Source organism: Phoxinus phoxinus, assembly GCF_949152265.1.
Source record: "Phoxinus phoxinus genome assembly, chromosome: 3".
Taxonomy (NCBI): domain Eukaryota; kingdom Metazoa; phylum Chordata; class Actinopteri; order Cypriniformes; family Leuciscidae; genus Phoxinus; species Phoxinus phoxinus.
Window position 1 is genome coordinate 34,950,090 of NC_136878.1, and position 24,532 is coordinate 34,974,621.

General features: G+C 43.0%; 1 protein-coding gene across 1 annotated transcript in view; it reads right to left on the reverse strand.

Annotated features, from left to right (window-relative positions):
- abr (ABR activator of RhoGEF and GTPase) overlaps window positions 1-14,488 on the reverse strand; it is a 270,755-nt gene extending 256,267 nt beyond the window's left edge. Inside the window, exon 1 of the mRNA XM_079608306.1 lies at window positions 13,556-14,488. Coding sequence (XP_079464432.1) covers window positions 13,556-14,231 — 676 coding nt within the window. The 5' untranslated portion in view covers window positions 14,232-14,488. The remainder of the gene's footprint in view (window positions 1-13,555) is intronic.
- Between the last annotated feature and the right edge of the window lie 10,044 nt (window positions 14,489-24,532).

A 24,532-nucleotide genomic window follows, 5' to 3' on the forward strand; every position in this document is an offset into this window, starting at 1 on the left:
ATTGTTGATACGCTGGAGCACTGTCTATGAGCAGAATGGCGTCTAAGCGATTGTGGTGTTCTGTTCTTGGGTGCAATAAGGAACACAGCAGTCATTTTAATGTTCCTAGATCAGAACCGCTGAAGACGCAGTGGCTGAGTTTTGCTTTAGAAGGGAATATTCCCCAGGAAAAATGTTTTTTTGTTTGCGCAAAAAATTTTTCACCAGTCTGCTTTACAAATGAGGGCAAATATAAAGCTGGTTTTGCTAAGCTGCTCCTGAAAAAAGGATCTGTACCAACTATTCCTGTTCCTGCTGAACCTCCAGAAGAAGTGAGTGTAACGTTTTATTAACCTTTATATTAATCCTTATATTAATCTTTGCACATCGCTAGCACGCTTCACAATGCGGCTAACTTAATGTTTACACTCAGGGTAACGTTACGGCATGTTTTTACGACGTTCTCAATATAATTAATAATTCCACGTTTATACTGAACAATGCGTTATAGTTATGTTATCCTCAGAGACTCCCGCTGCCATTCTTCAAAATATAGCCTCAACTGTTGTCAAGGCAACACTCCACGTGTGTTGTGTAAAAAGCGCACCACAGAACAGAAGGGCGGGGTGAGCAAAGCTCATTATCATTTAAAGACATATGAACTAAAACGGCGTGCTGAAAACAGACCTGTTTTTGACCAGGTAAAATGTTTTTTTTTTCTTACAATACTAATGAGAATTATTAAACGTAAACATTAAACGTTAACATGAGAGATAAGATGCATATGTGTGTGTAACAATATATTGGGTCCGTGCAGCTCTTAAAGTGACAGCAGCCTAATATTCCTGCTGCTGTTTGTTTTTGTTTAAAAAAAACAAAAGACAGAAAATATTCGCTCATTTATCTTTACTTAATAAACTGTAATAAGGGTGAATCTAATACAGTGAAGATTATGCAGTGATATTTTACATGTGATTACTATTTCTGTACTTTCCTGAAAATCTAGAACTACATGAAAAACCTGAAAAGAACTGTTTATTTCATTTGTATACGTTTGATCTGTTGGATTTGTTTGTGCTATTGCTCGTAATTTGGTTATTTGTTCTTATTTTATTACTGACTGTCTGTACCAATATAAAAAAATTTAGACTAGTAGATTTTGGTGTCAACCATATTTATTACATGAATCAAAAACAACTAAAACAATACCTATACCTACTTTCTTTTATTTTTTTATTTATTACTTTTTTGTTGAATAAGTGTTGAATAAGAATAAGCTAAAGTCCCAAAAAGTCGGCGTGTTCCTTTAACAGAGACTCGCTTGTTGTCAGGCTATGCAAAATGGAAATATTCGTGGGACTTTCTAATACTTACAGATGAGGATATAACCATAAAATGTAAGTCATGCATTGAGCAAAACATGTCTCAAAAGCATTAAACAGCACACGCATTAATCAAAGCGTGACAGGGCAAGTTGTGGTAAACGCTTGCTTTTGTTTGAAGCACTTAATATAAAGTAGGCCTATTCTCATGTTTCGGACTTGGGTCGTGCACCTTTCCCGCAGCAGCTTACTCTGTGTCCTCTGCAATTTTCCAAATATGTTTTGTCCAGTGCTCGAAGTGGGCCAGTACCGGTACCGGCACTTCTACATTTTAATCTGTAGCGTACCCTCACTTTTTTTGTGTGCCGGTGTTGTGCTGAGTTTCGACCCCCTGCCAAATTAGTACCCCCCTCGTTGAAGTCAGTACCGAATTGCCTAATCCAAACCCCACCCCTAATCCTAACCCCTCCCCCACAACTAATCCTAAACCTACCAATGCTAGGGGGGTAATAATTTGGCAGGGGTCGAAATTCGGCACAACACCGGCACTTCTCACAACTACTGCTCCACCCCTGAAACTCGATTTCAACCCTCAGGAGTACAGTCACTTTTTCCCCCATTTTAAACACTGGTTTTGTCCCTAGTAATGCATAACGGCGTGAATGGCGGATGGTTTTCACAGCACACAGACATGACTAATCCATAATAAGATAAGATGTTGTTTGTTTTTTGATTATTGATTATAATTGATTTGATTGATTAGTTGTTGCAGCCATAATTGTGATGTGTACATTCCAGGGGGGGAAATATAAAGACTAAAATCAAGGAATTTCAGGGAGTTCAGAAACAGTGCTTACTAATATAGAGAATTACTCCCTTTGGATTACTCCCTTTGTAACTTTACAGATCTTTTTCATGCTCAAACAGCAAAATTACAACAACAAAAGTTTTCATGTAAAAAAACAAAATAGGTCCTCTTTAATAATTAAGGCCATTTATACCTTTATTGGAAGAGGATAATTAGGTAGATACAGAGTAGGGAACAGAAAAAAGGACCTCAAGTTGGGAACCGAACTCGAGGTCATCTGTATTGCAACCACACTCATTATAATGAGCCAATGCAAACATTAAAAGAGCAATGTGCTGAGCTTCATGAAACGTGTGAGACAGGCAGCAGGCTTCATGTGAAAAGATAGTCTGATTTCCTGTAATGTTTCACTTTCGAGGTCTCACTGTGTCAAGGGGGGCTATGCAAACCCTAACCACATTTTTTTTTTTTTTGGTAATTTTTGGCATCCTGGCTGGGCAGCAGTGCAAAGAAATTATAGACTAAGTTGATTATTGTCAATAACCAGATTGTGGCTACTTTATAACTGAGTCATTACACACACAAAAACTGGTGCATACTTGAGACATAAAAAAACACAGAATGAATCTGATCTCATTCAAAACTGAAACTACACACAGCCTTTTAAATGCCTTTGAGTCTTTATCAAATTGACTAATAATTAGGTCAAAAATATTTGTATTTGCGATAATGCGGTTGAGGCTAATAATAGACTGTTTCAAAGCATAATAGAAACAGCAGTTTCCAAGGTAAATCAATCTCACTTAATATAAGTAGCTAAAGTCTTGATTTTAATCGGATTAATAGTGGCTCTATAAAATGGTATTTCCCTTTAAACAGCTCATACACCCATGGTAAACTACCTAAAACTGACAGGAAGTCAGAGAACATTTAGTATTGGTGTGACTGGAAAAAGATACAAGACACCACCTCCCAAACCAAATATTCACTGAACAGTCAGTGCTATTGCTGAGTGAAGAACCTCAGAAATGTACCGGTACATGGGCTTGGTTAAACAAAAAGTTATGTGTACTAATAACACAACATAACAAATATGTAGGGGTGTAACAATACACTCATATCACAAATTACAACACAATACTGAACTCATCATGATACAATAAATGTAGTGTTGATTAGAGATCGACCGATAGTGGATTTTACCGATAACGATAGCTAGGTTGGGCCATACTTGCCGATAACCGATTAATGAACCGATAGTTTTTAAAATTGATACTGGATAAAAACAAACATAACACTCCAAGTAAAACAGTGCTGAACTATATAATAATAATAATAAAAAAACTGTATTGAACCATGAAAACATGCTAAATGAAATGAATATATAAATGTGAATAAATATTTAAGTCAATAAAAGACATTCATTCAAACTGAAACAAAAAGTAATACTCTAAATAACAAATAAAACTAGTTACATTCAAAATGTAACTATTTAACTGTTCTTTTCAAGCCAACTTAATTAATAAAAAAGTAACAAAATTTGTATTAAAGTGAAGATGAAAAAAATAAATAACCGAAATCGAATGCTTTTCTGATTCGTTTGTTTCTGTCGGCTGTATGAACATATCAGTTTGCTTACGTCTCTAGCTTTAAATATGCAACTTCTCTGCATATTTAATGCATAAAAGTGACCAGCTGGATATGAACTAATGCAAATAGAGGTAACAATTGTGACATTAAACATTCGGGTCGGACTTACGTTTATGTTTGTCAGTGTTTTAACCGCTTGAGGTACTACTAATGTTAGCGTCCTCTCAGCCTCGAAGGCAAACAAACATACTGTTGTGCTGTTCTTTCTCTACTAATGCAGCATTTAGTCAACAAATTAATCACTTTATAATGATATGACAAAATGTACTGTATACATACATTTGAGCTGTCGGTGCTTTAAACGCGCATCTGATGTCAGCACTCTCCACGCAGCATGTGCTCTCAGTGCAGCACGCAGAATCACGTGTCGAAATAAACAACACGAGGCACGAGTTTTTATTACACCTCTAGAGGCCGCTCTTGTACTGCATCATGCCAGCAGACCCTTCTCAGCTCTTACACTGTGTAATGAATGACAGTGTGCGCTTCTCAGCCGCTCCAGCAATGGACGCAACCAGGAAAAACTATTGGTATATATTTTTGCCGATAACGATAGTTCCACCAGTCAACAATCGGTGCCGATTAATCGGCAAAACCGATGAATCGGTCGACCTCTAGTGTTGATTAAAATTGTACATTTGGTATTGCATTGGGGTGGACTTGAATAGGCCTGGACTTAGCAATGGTGACACCAGAATAGAAATACCGTATTTTCTGGACTATAAGTCACACTTTTTTTCATAGTTTTGCTGGTCCTGCGACTTATAGTCAGGTGCGACTTATATATCAAAATTAATTCATACTGACTGAGATGAACCAAGAGAAAGCATTTCCGTCTACAGCCGCAAGAGGGCGCTCTAGTTAGCTGAGTTGTTCAGAAGCGACACAGAGGAAGAATTTAATGGTTTCAGTGTTGTGGAATGAGATCGGGAGCTTGGTGAACTTGCTTACCGGTAACTTGTTGGACTCGCTGGCTTATGTTAATTTAGCCTATTCAGCCTCCCAGGTATATGCTCTTTATGCTATTGTGTAGGGTTTCCCGCAGAAAATGTGTTAGTTAAGGTGTAACTTAACTTTGTGTAACTTAACTTAACTTTGTGTGTTAGCCTACGTGTTCCCAACCATACAGATCAGCATATAACGCTCCTGATAAATTATTTGTTATTAAAGCATTAACATTCACAAACCACTGTTAATTTAACATAAAAGCAAGCAGGCTGCGTGCATGGTTTGCCATGACTGAATGCGCGCAAAGTGCGCTCCCTTAATAATTCCTAAAAAGCTGACATCAGTTCATCGCGATCTAACACATCTCTGTTATTATCAATGAAGCTGACTGCATAATGAATCTTTCATAATATATTTTATAACCAGAGGATTTGCCAGCATGCAGAATTTAGCACTGAACAAAAAGTCAGTTTTGAGCGGTGAGGGGATTCTATCTTAAATGCTTCTAATTGGCTATTGCGTTCAAGAAATCAACACATATGTCTGTGATTGGCTACATCACTCAACGCTGCAAACATGTTACAAATACAAACTCTGGCCTGGAAATCATCTCTATTTTGTTTTAGTTGTTGCTTTTCTGCAACAGATGAATAATAATTTATTTGTTTTTATATGTTTTATTCATATAAATTTATATTTAATCGTTTTATTCTCCCGCAGTCCGCACACACAGAGTGAGTGCATTAGGCTACCGCCCGCGCTTGCACTCGGCCATCAAATCTAGTCCCGGGCCGTACGTCTCTAGATCAAGGGTATAGTATAAGGGATGTTAACGATTAATCAACAATCGATTCATTGTCAATAATACATTTAAATCGATAAAACTAAGCAGGTCCATGCGTGTGCGTGCTGCTTAACAAGAGAACAATATTGTAATAAAACATTGTGAATGATTTGGGTTTGCACAACTTCAAGCTGTTGAAAGTAGTATAAAGTATAAAGGCTATACTTATACTTTTAAGTAGTATAAAGATATTGCAGTATAAAGGCTAATAATTAATCGATTAATTGATCGTAAATTTGAACGACGATCGATCATGGGAATTTGTGTAAATTGACATCCCTATTAGACACATATACTTGCACTCTATCACTGACTACATAAATGTAAAATAATTGATCCTAAAGAATTGTATAACAGACCGATCTCAAAGCACCAGAGAGTAATCTTGATGGCAATCGCAAGAAAATTGATAAGTAGGCTACATAATCAAATTCACAAATATTACACAATTTAAACATTATTCAAATACATAGGCTACTGAGTTACTAAAACCAACTTTGTCAAATAATACACTTGTTTCTTCACAGTTTGAATGTTCTTGTTCCCATTTGTTTAATTTCAAGATCTGAGGTGAATTATCCATTGTTGCTTTTACAGCTACAAAGCTGGGAGGACTAAATGATATTCAAAGTCACATTACACGCTTTTAACATTAAAGTCCCTGTAAAGGCAATTCTAAAAAAAAAAAACGAAACATTATAAATGTTAGAAATGTATTGCTAAAACATATTACAAAGACTGTGAACTGTGAAGTTCTGAATTGTGGAGTTAGACTGTTAAAAAGTTTTTCACCATTGCTGTGTTCCGGAATTGATGACGCACTGGAGCAATGGAAATGCGTACTACCTGCATGCGATCACATACAAAACAGATCGGTGTCCTTATTTCAATTTCCAAAAAACGATCACATCAAGAAGAGGTGGATTAATTTTGTGAAGAGCCACCTTGATGGAGAGCTGAGGATCGCCGCCAAAACCTGCTGTAGTTATTTTACACGGGATAGATTTATAAACTTGTTGGAGACAACTGGGATTCACTGATAATCCGCTGTTACTGGTGAATGGGGCCGAACCGACTATCTCCCGCCTCGGCCTTCATCCTCCCGTCGCACCGACAACTGGTGCCATCATCGGCAGTGCGTGCCCACCAATGAGTGTGAGTTGCCTTGTGTGCTTATGTTATATATTAGGTAGTCCACAGTTGAGTGTGGCGACAGCAGCTTTCCCGCGAGTAGGCGTGGTTTCAGCGCAGCCAGCGGACACGCCCCCATCGTTTGAGAGCTGAGACTACTGCTAATTTTTTCAAGCTAAGATTTGAATAGCTTATTTTATGTACTTGGCTGCTTTTTTATCATTCAAATTGGACTGGGTGGCTAATAACACATTTTTCTGCGGTGTGACAAACTCAGAACACATACTTAATTTTGACTTTACAGGGACTTTAAATAAAGCACATGAACAGTACCTGAGATTATCATTCCCACACTTTGTGTTTGTTGTTCCAGCGCGACGTCGCAGAAAAATATAAACAGTTTCTAAAATAGAATCGTCGCGTGTCGCCATTCCTAACATTTATAACATTTATAATGTGTTTATATATATTATTTTTTTTATTGCTTTTACAGCAGTTCGATTTGGTGAACTGGTTGGACCGGTTCACTAAAAAGAACCGGTTCAAAAGAATGACTCGTTCGCGAACCGGACATCAATACCGTTGACACATCAAGGAGCAATTTGGGTTGGAGATGTGAGTTTGATTGCTCAAACGCTCAAGTTTTATTCCGTTTTCCAACTGTACATTGGTTAAGAATGAAATGGCTAGAATTTATTCACACCTACTATTGAATCCAACGTATCATCAGCGCTCAGATTTTGCTTCCATGGTGCTGTCAATACGACTTGCAGTCTGTGAGGTAAACTAAATGCTATTGGCTATTTGAAAAGGAGGAGGGGCCATTCAATATGTCCCACCTTAGCTTCCTGTTTCAGTGGAAATTACGTCAACGCATCATACAAAGCTGCGAGTTCCAAGGCACTTCAGTGGGCCTTTAATAATCCAGCAGTGTTCTTTTGTTCTGGATCATGGATGAAGCTCAATTTCCTTCAGCTAAACAGTTCCAAAACGGAAGCTATCTTAATTGGCACCCCATATCAGCTCCGCTTTTCCACCATCAACAGTATCACTTTCTCTGACCAAAACATCGCCCTTTCCACATCTGTCACCAATTTGGGTGTTAAAATGGACTCTCAACTCACCTTTGACACCCACATCAAACACCTCTGTAAGACATCATTCTACCACCTCAAGAACATCGCCAAACTCCGTCCAACACTCAACCTAGCAGATGTAGAGAAGCTCGTCCACACCTTTGTCTCCTCCAGGCTGGACTAGTGTAATGCACTCCTCATCGGGATCTCTGGCAAAAGCATCCAGAGACTACATTACATCCAGAACAGTGCTGCCAGGATCCTGATGAGGGTGCGCAAGCATGATCACATCACCCCCATCCTGAAATCTCTTCACTGGCTCCCTGTCCCACTCAGAATTGAATATAAGGTTTCCCTCCTGCATTCACGGACATGCCCCCCTTTACCTACAGGAACTCCTCACCCACCAGACCTCCTCACTCATTCTCCGTCTGCAAACACAAACACCCTCTACACCCCCAGAACCAAGATCTTGCTTCCATGGTGCTGTCAATACGACTTGCAGTCTGTGAGGTAAACTAAATGCTATTGGCTATTTGAAAAGGAGGAGGGGCCAAAAGGGGAGGCTTTTAATGAAAATAAAGAAACATGAGTCGATCACACCTGCACTGGAGTCCTTAAATTGGCTTCCAGTGCAGTACAGAATAAGATACAAAATGTTACTGTTTGTATATAAATCGCTGTTATAATAATTTGTTATAATAATTTGTTACATTTATATAGCGCTTTTTCTGGGACCTCAAAGTGCTTCACATATGGAAGGGGGGAATCTCCTCAACCACCACCAATGTGCAGCATCCACCTGGATGATGCGACGGCAGCCATATTGTGCCAGAACGCCCACCACACACCAGCTTACTGGTGGCGAGGAGACGGTGATGAAGCCAATCAGTATATATATAGGAGGATGATTAGGAGGCCATGATGGACAGAGGACAAGGGGCAAATTTTTTGATGACCACGGAGAGTCAAGACCTCGGTTTAACGTCTCATCCGAAGGATGGTGCTCTTTGACACCCTGTGGTCTGTGTGGGTCCTAACACCCCAGTATAGTGACGGGAACACTATACTGGGGCGTTAGGACTAGAGATCGACCGATAGTGGATTTTACCGATAACGATAGCTAGGTTGGGCCATACTTGCCGATAACCGATTAATGAACCGATAGTTTTTAAAATTGATACTGGATAAAAACAAACATAACACTCCAAGTAAAACAGTGCTGAACTATATAATAATAATAATAAAAAAACTGTATTGAACCATGAAAACATGCTAAATGAAATAAATATATAAATGTGAATAAATATTTAAGTCAATAAAAGACATTCATTCAAACTGAAACAAAAAGTAATACTCTAAATAACAAATAAAACTAGTTACATTCAAAATGTAACTATTTAACTGTTCTTTTCAAGCCAACTTAATTAATAAAAAAGTAACAAAATTTGTATTAAAGTGAAGATGAAAAAAATAAATAACCGAAATCGAATGCTTTTCTGATTCGTTTGTTTCTGTCGGCTGTATGAACATATCAGTTTGCTTACGTCTCTAGCTTTAAATATGCAACTTCTCTGCATATTTAATGCATAAAAGTGACCAGCTGGATATGAACTAATGCAAATAGAGGTAACAATTGTGACATTAAACATTCGGGTCGGACTTACGTTTATGTTTGTCAGTGTTTTAACCGCTTGAGGTACTACTAATGTTAGCGTCCTCTCAGCCTCGAAGGCAAACAAACATACTGTTGTGCTGTTCTTTCTCTACTAATGCAGCATTTAGTCAACAAATTAATCACTTTATAATGATATGACAAAATGTACTGTATACATACATTTGAGCTGTCGGTGCTTTAAACGCGCATCTGATGTCAGCACTCTCCACGCAGCATGTGCTCTCAGTGCAGCACGCAGAATCACGTGTCGAAATAAACAACACGAGGCACGAGTTTTTATTACACCTCTAGAGGCCGCTCTTGTACTGCATCATGCCAGCAGACCCTTCTCAGCTCTTACACTGTGTAATGAATGACAGTGTGCGTTTCTCAGCCGCTCCAGCAATGGACGCAACCAGGAAAAACTATCGGTATATATTTTTGCCGATAACGATAGTTCCACCAGTCAACAATCGGTGCCGATTAATCGGCAAAACCGATGAATCGGTCGACCTCTAGTTAGGACCCACACAGACCACAGGGTGCGCACCCCCTGCTGGCCTCACTAACACCTCATCCAGCAGCAACTTGGTTTTCTCAAGAGGTCTCCCATCCAGGTACTAACCAGGCTCAACGCTGCTTAGCTTCAGTGGGCAACTAGTCTTGGGCTACAAGGTGATATGGCTGCTGGTTAATGTTATGTATAACATTTTACGTAGATGGGTCAATGCCAGTAAAAGACTATCAGCATGTGAGTATGTCTCATAAAAAAACCGCTTGCTATTCCATCACAGATTTGGGGCCTCATTTGGGGCCTCTTCCTCTTTGCAACAGTGGTGTTGTGAGAGCAAATTATGGATGCTCAACTGACCATATTGTGAGATAATTACATAAGACTTGATGATTTTGATACATTCTGAATATGATTAAACTGTCCAAGAGAAAATCTTGTGCACTGAAGTTGACAGTATACCGACAACAAATGACAATGAAGCCATTTTAAACAAGATTTTTAGAGCAACAATATTACAAGAGCATATTACAATATTACAATGTTGATTTGGACAGGCACTAGGCCACTGGTTATTACAGCCTTGTTGATATTCAGTATGACAGCATGATAGCGTGTGATATTTTAATTTAGTTCTATAAACAAGTGGCTTAAATAATATTGAGTAAAGTTTCAGACAGATTTTAGTCATTTAGTTCAACTGTGTAGCAAAGATTTCCCCTCTCCTATTTATAGAGTCCTGTAATCACTTCTTGACTCCAGGTTTTCCATTTCCTCACTAGTGAACGAAACCTGCTCCAAGCGAGGAAAAAACACAGAGATATAGATTTTGCCTTAAATGTCCACATTTTTGGAGGCCATAGTAAACATGCCTCTCAATCTCCAACATTATGGTCAAAATGTTCAACAGCAGAATGTAACCTGATGTCCATTTGGAAAGATTCAGCCATGACTGTTCATTGAGCATAAAACTGCCATGTCACTCATGCTTATCATATCGGTCACATTTGCTAAGTCAGCATAGTTTGTCAGTACAGTCAGTAACGTAGTAGATTGAAAAGCAAGTTTCTTTCTGCAGTCCAGTAGACGGCTGTGCGGTGGTGGCTAGAGTTTGTTGAATCGTGATTTAACGATACGTTGCAGGGCTGCTCGATTATGGAAAAAATCATAATCACGATTATTTTGGTCAGTATTGAAATCACGATTAGGCCTATGTAACATGATTATTTCACATGACTTAGTTTGGGAACGTGTTGCATTTATTAAAAAGACACCTTTCAACAATTCTTAAAAAAATCGAAATGTGAACATTTATTGTACTTTTTGAACTATTAAAATAAATAATATAACAGATAATACTTCAATAAGTATTTTAATAATTCCCACAGGTCTACCACTTATAATGCGGGAAATTCCCCTGCAAACATTGTATGAGTAGCCTAAATTAAAAAATCAAATCAATCATTTTAAAACTTTCTCCAAGACGCAATTTCACAAACTGCGTGAGTGTTCAGCTGTGCTGCGTCTTCTCTCTCTCTCTGTCTCTCAAAATGGGTTGGACAAGGCAGGCTCTATTTTACTGACTACTTATGTACTTTTCTTAAATATGATTTTAAATATGTAATTGAACATATTTTCATTATGGTATTTCATTTTTCTTTAGTAAAAGATCTGAGTAGGCTACTTCTTCCACCACTGGTAGAGACTAGAGGAAATAAGACTAATAATAGAATAAGGTTTTGCCAGTGACACTCATTACATTAAGCTATTTTTGATATAACCTTACTAAATAAAAAGATGAAGTCATTAGTGAAGATTAAGCTACTATAGAATATAATATAGAATAGAACATCCAATGCAAACTAGTTTGGTTCCAGCTCAAATATATAATTCTCTTTATATCATTCACCCTGCCTCCATTACATTTCTTTGTCACATCATTATAAAGTGTTTCATCACCACATTTACTCAAATGTGGTGATAAAAAATGACAAACATTTTTTGCAGTGATCCCTCGAAATGTGTTGAAGTATATATATTCTATAGATGTACTGTATTCTATATTATACAGTACGAGTTAAAACTTTGGACACACGAATGGGAAAGGGTACTGACCTTCTTTACTCCCAAATATTGGTATCGGCCCCCAAAATCCATATTGGTCTGGTTCATGGACGAGTATCATTCATTCTGTCATGTTTTCCAGGTGTTCTCCTCTGACCACTGTCTGTCACGTGCTTTGACTTATGATGGGCAGCATACTCTGCTGCAATGCAACCATGTTCCCCTCCTACTGTCTCACAGACAACAAATGCATATAGCATGCTGTATATACGCCTATAAAAGTAATCTTAAAAGGATAGTTAACCCAAAAATGGTTATGAATTTTGAAGCCTAAATGCAGTCGCCAGAAGTAAGAAGCTAAAGGTAGGCTATAAACAAACTACACCACGATTTCAACATCACCATCACTAAGTTTCCAAACAACTCCTTCAGTTTTTACCTAAAGACATTTTCCAAGAAAGTTTGAGCTAGAATAGTCCATAAGAGCACGCTATTAAGCATAAATGAGGCTGTAAAAGCGAACAAAGCTAACCTATAGGCGTGATGACGTTTAATGTCTCAGACAGCCCCCATTTACCCACTTGTTAGCAACTGCCTTTTTCAAGGCGTAACAGCTAAAAAAAAATCATGAGTGGGATAATAGGCCTACTGATGTATTTTATGTTTTTAAAGAATAAAACATTAAAGTGTCTTGAGCTTGTGTTCACCACAGACCTTATTTCCTCCATTTAACCAAAATACCATAGAAAGAAAAAAAAAAACATTGACTTCGGAGCAATGGAACAGGAAGTGCTAAAATGCTCACACGTTTCCACACTTTAGCCTACAAAGTGACGTCATACCTGCACCACTCTATAAACTGGATGTAGGCTAATTTAAATTCTATTGATTTATATGAAAATAAATAGAATGAACAAGACACCCAAAGTAGGCTACCCAAAGTAGAAATGGGTGTTTATCAATATTTTTTACTGTAGCCTAATACAGACATGGGTTATATATTTTTTAGAAATATGACAACAATCATAGCCCAGAGATCGCACTAGGGAATATTCACACATAGGCCTAATTTATATACATAAAAACATGAATGCCTATCAGTTTTATTTATTTTTATGAAACATTTTAAAAGAGAACAATACATCACGGTTCTTTAAACTAATAAGCATTAAACTGTGTCTTCAGCTGAGCTTGACTGCGGAGTAAGTTACATCAGAGCCAGTCGGTCGGACTAGACTCGGACACATTTCTAACCGGCATGCACTTCGCGGTGATCACCGGTGATCGGTTCTACGCAGATTTTGCTGATCTAAACATGTAGGCTAAAGTGAGATATTTCAAGCCTTTATTTGTTATGAAGGCTTGAAAAAAACTTTAGGTTTTCATAAACTGTAAGCCATAATCATCAAAATTATAACAAATAAGCAAGGCTTGAAATAGCCTATCTAACTTTTTAATGAGTCTATATAATATATTAGTTTCACCTTTTAAGTTGAATTACTGAAATAAATTAATTTTTGCACAATATTCAAATTTTTCGAGTTTCACCTGTAAGCTTGTCCTACCTGCAGAGGAGTCGTCGTCATGATCGGAGCTCGGGTATCCGTCAGGTGTGCTGCGTCCAGACCCGTGAGAACCGCGGAGCGCCAGTGAAGGAGACAGTCTGCCGTCATCCGAGTCCAGATCTCGACTCATGCGGACCCTAGGATTCAGCCGGTGACTCTCCCGGACGTTACTCTTTGGGTTGAGAATGTTTTTTTGCAGGAAGTTTACGTTGAGCTCCACGTCCTCGAACTCGTGGTCACTGTCCTGGGCGCTGTTCCGTTGCTCGGCAACGCACGGAGAGATGTCACGAGGAGATGGGTGTTCTTGCTGAACATTGGGCTTTTTCCGAGGAGGGAGGGGGATGGGCTTACCTGTCTTGCCGACCCGGAGTATGTCCCGGGCGAAAGGCTCTACTTCATCTCTGCTGTCTGTCCCGCTTGTATTGTTCTTCTTTAAATCTGCCTTGTTCCAACATTTCTCAATGTCATAACGTTTCCTCTTCTGCGCGATGGTGGTCTGAAGGTAAATCACCTTGAACTTCTCTTCCGACAGAGCCTGCTGTAACACCTTCAGATTGGCTTTGCATTTCTCCAGCTCTGCTTCTATGTCCTCCACCGAGTTGAGATTCATCACGGGCACTTCGCCGTCGGGAAACTCATTCCTCCAGTGCTTCTCAAATTCCGCCTGTTCCCACATTGTCCAACAAGAGTAGGGGGAGGGAAAGTCCTTGAATATGTCTTGTTCCTGCTAAAACAACTTGGGTTCACTGCCTCAAACATCCGTTGTGAAGTAGCGACTGCTCATTTTCCCTTTCTCGCATATCCAATCACTCATACACACCACAGATCAGTTTACAACTGAAAAAACTTTCAGCTTCCGCTACATTGAAAAGTCTTGACGTCAGCTGGACACGGAGCCAATCAGATCCATTGGCCGTTTACATTTAGTAGTGCAAAATCCCAGCCTGTGGTTGTTTTTTTAACACAACCTTTAAGCCACACCTGTTGAGTATAAAGCGTTCTCTTATTGAAAAATAATTCACTTCAGGTTGACAAACAAATGTAGGCCTACTTTTTAAAATGTAAATAAATAAAAATAAATAAATGTATACTGTGTAGAAGATGCTTACAAAATAAGCAATATAAAGTAAAATAACAGTGCATATTGAGTAAACAAGCAATAGTACAAATAAAGTGCAAGTGTAAACATTAAAAAATGAAATTAACAATAGGCTACTTCATAATATTTCATAATATTTAACAATAATATTGTTAACTTAACACTAGCTAAATAGGCCTATAGCCTATTTATAAATTATATGATAACATAGTATAAATGTTGGAGTTGGAGCAATAGTAATGAGAAAAAGTTTAGTAATAAAGACAGTCAAAAGACATACACATAAATCCTCACAGTATGTTCACTGGATCGTAAGATGGGTTTCATTGTTTTACAAGCAATTTACTTTTTTGCATTTATCTGCAACAGCCTGTTGTCGAATTTTGTCATCATTACAGTTTACACTCTTAAAAATTAAGGGGGTTTTCACCGCAGTGCCTAAGAACCATTTTGGATTCCCCAAAATAAACTTTTAGTGAAAAGTTCTTGAAAGAACCCTTTTTTTCTTACTGCGAAGATATTTAAAAATTCTAAAGAAACTTTTTGCACAAAGAATTTTGCAATTGTAAGATGTGTATTGCATCTTGATAATTAATGGACATTTCATGGTCCATTTTCTGTTCAGAGCATATTTTTCACTCAGATTCCCCTTCTCCCCCCGATGTCAATACCATTAGCAGAGAAGTGCAGGACAAATTTGATATGGGTATAGTGTCACTGGAGAACTAGAATGGTCGGGTTCCAGCAGTTGTATGAGAAACTAAAGATGAGAGATGTGTGTCCTGATAGCCGTATGTCACATCGGAGATAGGTAGGGGCACAGGGCTCTACTGCATGGATCAATCCACTTTAGATAGTGTTTGAGGAGCTTGAGATGCTACTTTTTTTTCTTCAAATAGCAATTTACTTGCAACTAGCACACCATGAATACGTGTTTAATATGTGTGCTCATGCATTAGCACCGGACATTCAAACGCAGTTTCAGCTATACTGTACATGATCCATTTGAATAATTCATGAGATTTTGCATCCTTTGGTCCCATTCTATGACTAAATGTATTTGTGTTGGACATTCTGAGGTTAAGCACTATATATATATATAGGTCTGTATCCCTTGTCCCACTCCTCTCCGTGGTTTAATGCTGAGCTACATGCTATGAAAGTCAATATAGATTGTTTCAAAGCAGCTTTACAGTGATAATAGGTAATTAAAGTAACAGAGATTGTTTGGCTTTACAGCAGTTCTAGAATAAAGTTATTGTCCAGCTAAAGTTAGTTTTGATTGATTCACTTCCGTTGCAATGATCATTAGTTATTAACTTAGGGGGCACTAACACGACACCGTTCTTACAGAAAACGTACTCGGTTACTAACGTAACCTCGGTTCTCTCTAGGAGAGGGAACGAGTACTGCGTCGAAGAACGCTACGGGAAAGATATTTCTTTGTCGAGATTGAAGCCAAAAATTAATCCTTAATTTTGTAATATTGTAAAACGCTTTTCTGAAGCATACAACCTAGGCGGAGCAATACAGCTCACCCATTGGCTGCTCTGCCAGAAAAGCACAGCCTATGCGAGGCCAGGACGCTGACCAATGAGGACGCTTCGCGCCCTTCTGCGTCACCTCCCGCCCAAACAGGCGTGGCCTAGGCCTATAAATACGAGCATAGCTGTCTAACACGCCGATTTTCGTCAATGAAGCGACGCAGCGTGGACACGCACGGCATGAGACGCAGTACTCGTTCCCTCTCCTAGAGAGAACCGAGGTTACGTTAGTAACCGAGTACGTTCTCTTACGTAGAGTTCTCTCGTACTGCGTCGAAGAACGCTACGGGAACCCTATGCAAACCGCCGTGCGTGTTCTTGGATCGACACAGACACCTAAGGGCGCGCGCGCCCTGGTATACAAGCGCCTACCCCAAGAAGTATAGGGAGAGCGGCTAAAATAGCATCATCCCTTATAGTAGTGCCTCTTAAGGCATAATAGCATATATATGTAAATATAGATATATATGAAGGGTAATAGCATGCTCATGGGACACATTGTCAGTGAGTGATGCTTAAACATTGAAGTGACCTGGGCCGCAGCGCGGGGCAGGAACACTTATACATATTAGGCATTGAAGTGACCTGGGCCGCAGCGCGGGGCAGGAGCACTTGTACATATTACCATTGAAGTGACCTGGGCCGCAGCGCGGGGCAGGAACACTTATACATAGTCTTCTAGACCGAGAGCAGTTTAGCCTGCAACGCAGGAACCTCTAGGTTATAGAACCTAATAAATGTAGACGGGGAGGCCCAGCCTGCCGCCATACAGATATCATGTAACGAGATTCCGCTATACCAAGCCCATGAAGAGGCCATGCCTCTCGTGGAATGTGCTCTGATGCCCAAAGGGCATTCCAAGCCTCTAGATGCGTAGGCTAGCGCAATGGCGTCCACTACCCATCGAGATAGACTCTGTTTCGTTGCGGCTCGTCCCTTGGAGTGCCCGCTGAACGAAACAAAGAGCTGCTCCGTCTGTCGAAAAACAGCGGAGCGGGACACGTAAGCTCTTAATGCCCTGACCGGGCAAAGGGAGCTATTTCCGTCCTCTGAGGCCGGCATGGCCGACAGGGAGATGACCTGAGCCCTGAACGGTGTGTTGAGGGACTTAGGCACGTACCCATGCTTCGGTTTCAATACGACTATAGAGTCGTTTGGCCCGAACTCCATACAAGAAGCTCTCACTGAGAGCGCTTGCAAGTCTCCCACACGCTTCACTGAAGCGAGAGCCAAAAGAAACACGGTCTTGAGAGACAGGTGTTTCATGTCAACTGAGTGAATAGGCTCGAAAGGGGCCCCTTTCATAGCGTTCAACACTGTAGAAAGGTCCCAAACGGGGACTGAAGGAGGCCTTGGAGGGTTTAACCTCCTGGCGCCTCTCAGGAAGCGGACCACCAGGTCGTTCCTGCCTAGTGAACGGCCAAGCGTTGGATTAACGAACGCTGATATGGCAGCCACATAGACTTTGAGCGTGGATGGGGTTCTTCCCTTATCCAATAGCTCTTGCAAGAAGGAGAGAATCTCCGGTTCTCCACACTGAAGTGGTGACAGACCTTGATCTGAACACCATCCAGAGAACACCGACCATTTGGAAGCGTAGAGCCGTCTAGTAGACGGAGCCCTAGCTTGTTCGATCGTGTCTAACACTCCTCTTGGGAGGTTAGCGGGTACCCGTTTATGGCCCATACGTGTAGGGACCAAAGCTCGGGGTGAGGATGCAGAATCGAGCCCTTGGCCTGTGAGAGGAGGTCTCTCCTCACTGGAATCGGCCACGGGGCAGTACTTTTCAGTCGCATCAAAGCTGGGAACCAGGTCTGATTCGTCCAGAATGGAGCAACTAGCAGTACTGAGCATCCGCTCTCCTTGATACGCTCCAGCACTTGAGGCAGGAGTGAGACAGGAGGAAAAGCATAGAGCGGGCGGCGGGGCCAGACTCTGGCCAGCGCGTTCGCGCTCTTCGAAAAGAATTCTGGGCAATGAGCGTTTTCCTGGTTTGCAAACAGGTCTATTTCCGCTCTACCGAACGTTTTCCACAGCAGACGCACTGTCTGTGTGTGTAGGGACCACTCTCCCGTAGGAACGTTGTTCCGTGAGAGTCTGTCCGGGCCTACGTTCAAGTGGCCTGGCACGTGCATTGCTCTTAACGAGCGCAGGTTGTGCTGGGCCCACACCAGTATGCGTTCCGCTAACCTGAATAGGTTCCGGGATCTCACGCCACCCTGGCGGTTTATGTAGGCTACTACCGACATGTTGTCCGAGCGGACCAGGACGTGGTGTCCTTTTATCCGGGGACAGAAGCGCCTCAGCGCAAAGTCCACTGCCATCATTTCCAGGCAGTTTATGTGCGGTAGTTCGGCTCGCTCTGACCACTGGCCAAAGAGCGGACTGCCGTCGAGCAGTGCTCCCCAGCCTGAGGTGGACGTGTCCGTGGACACCACCTTCAGGCTCGAGGAAGTCCCCAGGCTTACACCTGACCGGTACCAGTCTGACGCTCTCCATGGTGTCAGGGCTGAAATGCATTCCTGAGTGACCTTGAGGCGATAACGACCGTGTAACCATGCTCGGCGCGGTACGCGCGCTCTCAACCAGAACTGTAGTGGGCGCATGCGCAGCAGGCCCAACTGCAGCACTGTTGAGGCTGAGGCCATGAGGCCCAGCATTTTCTGAAATCTCCTGAGTGGCACTATGTGGCCGCTGAGGAAGGATTTCGCCATTTGCAGGGTATTTTGCCTGCGCTGTGATGACAGCTGTGCTGTCATAGACAGTGAGTTCAGATCCAGTCCTAAAAAGGAGATCCTTTGACTGGGAAACAGTGAACTTTTCTCCCAATTGACTCTCAGACCTAAGCACTCGAGGTGATCGAGAATTAGGGTCTTGTGGCGGATGCGTTCTGAAGGTGATTGAGCTAGAATCAGCCAATCGTCCAAATAATTCAGAATTCGAATGCCGCGGAGTCTCAGGGGTGCCAGCGCCGCGTCCATGCACACTGTAAATGTACGAGGTGCTAGAGACAGGCCGAATGGCAGGACTGTGTACTGATATGCCTGGCCCCCGAAGGCGAATCTCAAAAATCGCCTGTGACGTGACGCAATTTGTATGAAAATACGCGTCTTTCAGATCTATTGCCATAAACCAGTCTCCTCGGCGAATCTGCGCGAGGATAGCTCTGGTCGTGAGCATTCTGAACTTTCGCTTTGTCAGCGCTTTGTTCAGATGCCTGAGATCTAAAATGGGTCTGAGACCCCCGTCTTTTTCGGTTCCAGAAAATATCTGCTGTACAGACCCCCTTCGCTCTGAGCTTGAGATAAAGGCTCTATGGCCCCTTTGCTCAATAGCTTCGCTATTTCGGCTCGAAGTAGATGTGCTACTTCTGTTTTCACCGTAGTTTCGACTTTCTCCGTGAAACGGGGAGGGCGTCGATGAAACTGTAGCGAATAGCCTCTTTTTATAGTCTCTAGCACCCATTCTGAGACCCCGGGAAGTCATTCCCATGCATCTGCACGTGTGACTAGGGGTTGAATGTAATCTGGGCCCTGGTCGCGAAATGGCGGCGACACGAGAGCAACCGTGTGCTGTGACATGGACGCCGTGGCGTGTGAGGCGGGGGGCATGTTTAACACAGTATGCATCCTGCGCGCGCTCAGCTCTCTGTGTCGAGAGAGAGCGCGCGGGACGAGTCCCGTAGGGCTCGTGATGTTTGTGAATAAACGTGGGCGCTTGGTGGCGGGCACATTTATAACACCGGGAACACTGTTTTTGTGTACTGACTGACCGTTCGTTAGTTTCGTTTTTACAGAAAACCGCGGAACGTGCAGTGTGTAGTGGTTGTGGGCACTTGGCAGTGGGTCACGCTCACTACATGTAAAACACAATCGGCATGAGCCGATTTTATGTGTGCAGACCCTGTGTTGTTCAGGGCTGTGCTTGCACGGGTTGAAAAACCGGGCTCTGGTCGCGAAATGGCGGCGACACGAGAGCAGTCGTGTGCTGTAACATGGGCGCCATTGCAGCGTGATGCGGGGGCGCGCTTAATCGAGCGGGCAGCCCGCGCGCGCTCTCAGCTCTCTCAGCTGAAAGAGAGAGCGCGCGGTGCGAGCCCCGTACGGCTCGGCATGTTTGAGAATAAATGTGGGTGCGTGAACGCGGGTACATTTATAGCACTGGGAAGTACTGTCTATTAGAACTGACTGACCGTGCATTGGTTTCGTTTCATAGAAACCGTGTGACATGTAGTTTGTAGTGATTGTGGGCGCTTGAAAACGGGCACGCTCACTACATATAATGCACAATCGAAATGAGTCGATTTATGTGTGCAAACCCTGTATGTGTAGGGCTGTGCTTGTGTGTACGAATGGGCACTAGGTCGTGGGCATTACGGATACACACATTACATCATCGGCTGTGGCCGGGACACCGTGTAGCACAGAGAGTACTGTCTATCAGAACCGACTGACCATGCATTCGTTTCGTTTTTACAGAAACCACGGGACATGGAGTGTGTAGTGATTGTGGGCACTGAAAAGCGGGCACGTTCACTAACTTACATGTGAAGCACAACCGACATGAGTCGATTTTATGTGTGCAAGCCCTGTATTGTGTAGGGCTGTGCTTGTGTGTACGAATGGGCACTAGGTCGTGGGCATTACGGATACACACATTACACCATCGGCCGTGGCCGGGACACCAGTAAATACATTTTCAGATTTACCTGGGGCGTCGTGAAAACGGCGTCTGTGTGCAGGCAAACGGGCATTGATGCCGATTTGGTGACTGCAAAATACACTGGCACGGTCGCGAATGTTGGGACTGTGCGAGCGAGACATTTTAGTGAAATCCGGCCGCGGCGGGATTTTAACACTGTAGCTTTCCTCGAAGCAGAAATGCGCATCCTGGCTGAAAACGGGGCTTTCCGGGACTCCGCGATTTCTTCGTGAATTCAGGAAGAAAAAGGCGCGGGTCGTGAGGACGGTAACGTACGTTCCTCTGCAGAAAAGCAGCCATCCAGCCGGTAAGCGCATCGATGCTGGTCTTTCTCCGTCGACGCTCACGAGCGGCGGGGGAGGGGAGATCCTCGGAGCTCGCCCATCCCTCGCTACCCGAAGCGAGGAGAGAACAGCAGTCGTCCTTCACAGACACGGCTTCATCTTCCTCATCCATGACGGACGCGGCGGCACACAGTGGCCCTTGTCCGTCGGTCAGAGAGTCGAGCGAAGCGGGCGGAGAAGCTAGCGGCAGCAGCGGCGAGCATCTCGTGGTGAAGGGAGGTTCCGGGCTCCGCTGAGCACGGCGCTTTTCACGGCGCGGCACTACAGCGGGCGGAAAAGGGTGCAGCTTCAGTAAATGAACGCCAGGCGAGTCCGCAGAGTCACCGTAGGCATCAAATCACAGTGATGGCAGCCGCCATCGACGAGAGCTGAAGCTGCGTGATACTCACAGGCAGGAAACACAAGCACGTGGTCCCCGTCGCTGAGCGGGGCTCTACACGAGCCACAGGAGGTGCGAGACATCTTGAAAAAGACGCTCGGCTCTTTTAGTGTGGAAAAACTGTGTGACGCGACGGCGAACACACACACAAAACACACACACATAATGTAAAGGATATTCCACGCCGGAGAAGCGCAGCAGGGAACGGCGGCTGAAGGCGGCGATGACCAGCGGCTTCAGGTAAGAGGCGCGTCCTGCTGAGGTGCTTGTATCCAAACAGCTGTGGCGGCTCGAATCCAATCCAACGATGCGTGCAGCTTCGTGAATTTAAGAAAATCGGCGTGTTAGACAGCTATGCTCGTATTTATAGGCCTAGGCCACGCCTGTTTGGGCGGGAGGTGACGCAGAAGGGCGCGAAGCGTCCTCATTGGTCAGCGTCCTGGCCTCGCATAGGCTGTGCTTTTCTGGCAGAGCAGCCAATGGGTGAGCTGTATTGCTCCGCCTAGGTTGTATGCTTCAGAAAAGCGTTTTACAATATTACAAAATTAAGGATTAATTTTTGGCTTCAATCTCGACAAAGAAATATCTTTCCCGTAGCGTTCTTCGACGCAGTACGAGAGAACTCTACGTAAGAGAACCCCTAATGCGATCTGGCGGCTCATCTGCACAAAACAGTGCCTGGTGGCTCGAGAACGCAAACCTTTACATAGGTTCCAAGGTGCAAGCCTTGACATTAAAAAAAAAAATTAGGTTATCTCTGCGTAAACTTCAAAAACGCAAACCTGTGAAAACGCTGACGGTGGGCACATGCGCTCATTTGTTTAGTCTATAGGTATGCGCGTTTGAATATATATGTGTGCAGGCGTGTAGGCTAGTCTTTCTTTTCAAATTGACCTCAACAAATTACTTGTCTGGCCTTAAACATGTATAACACATAGGGGTATGACAAAAATATATTCACGATTTTTTTCAGGAAAATCACGATTCACGATTTTATCACAATTCTCTTTCATGTTGGTTTTACTATTTTGCAAGTGACTGAGCATTACAAGCCAAACTAATTTTACTTACAAGGAAACAAAATATAAAATAAAAAAAAAGAATGGGAGACAATTAGGCCAAAGTGGAGAAAATAAAACAGGCTACACAACATAATATACAAATTAAATAAACTGTGCTTTATTTTTTGAGCTACAGTAGGTGTATTTAACAGTGGTATTCAAGAAAGAAATGAAATTAACAAATATAAAAATAAAACACTACATAGACATCACTGGATAAATTATACATTGATTCTTATTAAAGCTGCTATTACTATCAGTCAAGAGCAGTTAGTGATTTTCTCTTTGTGCTTTGTTGTTTTATTAACATTAGAGGATTAGTTCCCCCAAAATCAAAATTGCCATCATTTACTCTCTCAAGTTGTTTTAAACCTGAATAAGTTTCTTTCTTCTGTTACAATTATTCAATCATTCATAATCATTTTTGGGTGAACGATCCCTTAAAGAAAAAGCTGCAGCATGTTTACTATGGCTACTGTCACTTTAAGACCGGTGCATCTAATGGACACCCATCCTTTTTTCTCTCAAATGTGGGCTTTCACTTAGACATAACCAACTGTGTTTATGTAAACCTTGTGTGTATTTGACAGTTCTCTTACGAGAGGTTCTCTCGTACTGCGTAATGAAATTACGCACCGGGTAAAGTCTCTTTGCTCGAGATATTGAAGGCAAAATTTATCCTTAAATTTGTATATATTGTCAATGCAGTGCAGCAGCAGGCATACCTAGAGCGGGCTGTCTTGTGCGCTCATTGGCTGCCCCGCGGCAACTGCAGCAGCCTACCACTGAGCCTGGCGTGACGTCACGCCCAATGAGGGCGCTTCGTGCCCTCACGCGTCAAAGCCCGCCAAAATGGGAGTGGCTTAGCGTATAAAAGGAAGGGCTCAGGCTGCTTTCACCTTGATTTTCATCTCTTCAGCGAAGCTCTACGCAACGCTGATCTCTGAGAGAAGCCGCCGCCGTCGAATCCAGCGACCAGCCAGCTTAGGACAGTGCCTGAAGAAGCCGGCCGTCTTCGCCACCTTCAGCCGTCCGTGCCAGCTACGCTATCTGGCGACAAAGTATCCTTTTTACAAGCAAAACTCTCCGTGAGCTTGCCGCCGCGACTCACGTCCTAAAAGAGCGAGGTGTTTGTTTCAAAATGCCTCGGTTTTCCTGCGGTTCATGCCGAGCCGCGCTCAGCGACGGGGACCGCCACATGATCTGTGCTCTCTGCCTGGGCCGTGAACACGCAGCCATCGCTCTTTCTACGGGTGGCTGCGTTCACTGCAAAAGAACTGGCAATGTCGACCCTGCGGGCTCGACTTGCCTTATTCGACGCCGAAGCTTTCGCTCCGCCTCTCTCCAGTGACCCAGTCCAGTGAAGAAGAAGCGCCGTGCCCAGATACTCCCGGAGCTCGTCGCTCGCGAACCTTTCCCTCAAGCTTTGCGTTCCCCTTCACCGCCCCCCCTTCCCGACGCGCAGATGCCGGTTTCGGCCCTCACTGCCGTCGACATAGGGGACGAGGCGGGGAATGACGTCATCGACGACAGCTGTTCTCTCCTGGCGTCGGACAGTGAAGAGTGGTCCGGATCCATCTCCTCTTCGACTCAGGAATCTGGCAGGGCCCGGTTTAATGTGGACGTCGAACTAATCCGCCTCGATTGGTCTCCGCCAGAGGCGCCCGCACCCAACTGCCTCGACGGGTGCTTCCTACCTAGCCGCCGCCTAGCGCCCGCCTCTAGCTCAGCACCCTTCCTGCCAGAGCTCCACGCCAGGCTCTCTAAATCGTGGAACGCTCCATTCTCCGCGAGACTCCGCTCCCCTGCTTCTTCGACTCTCTCCCACGTGGACGGAGCCGTCGAAAAA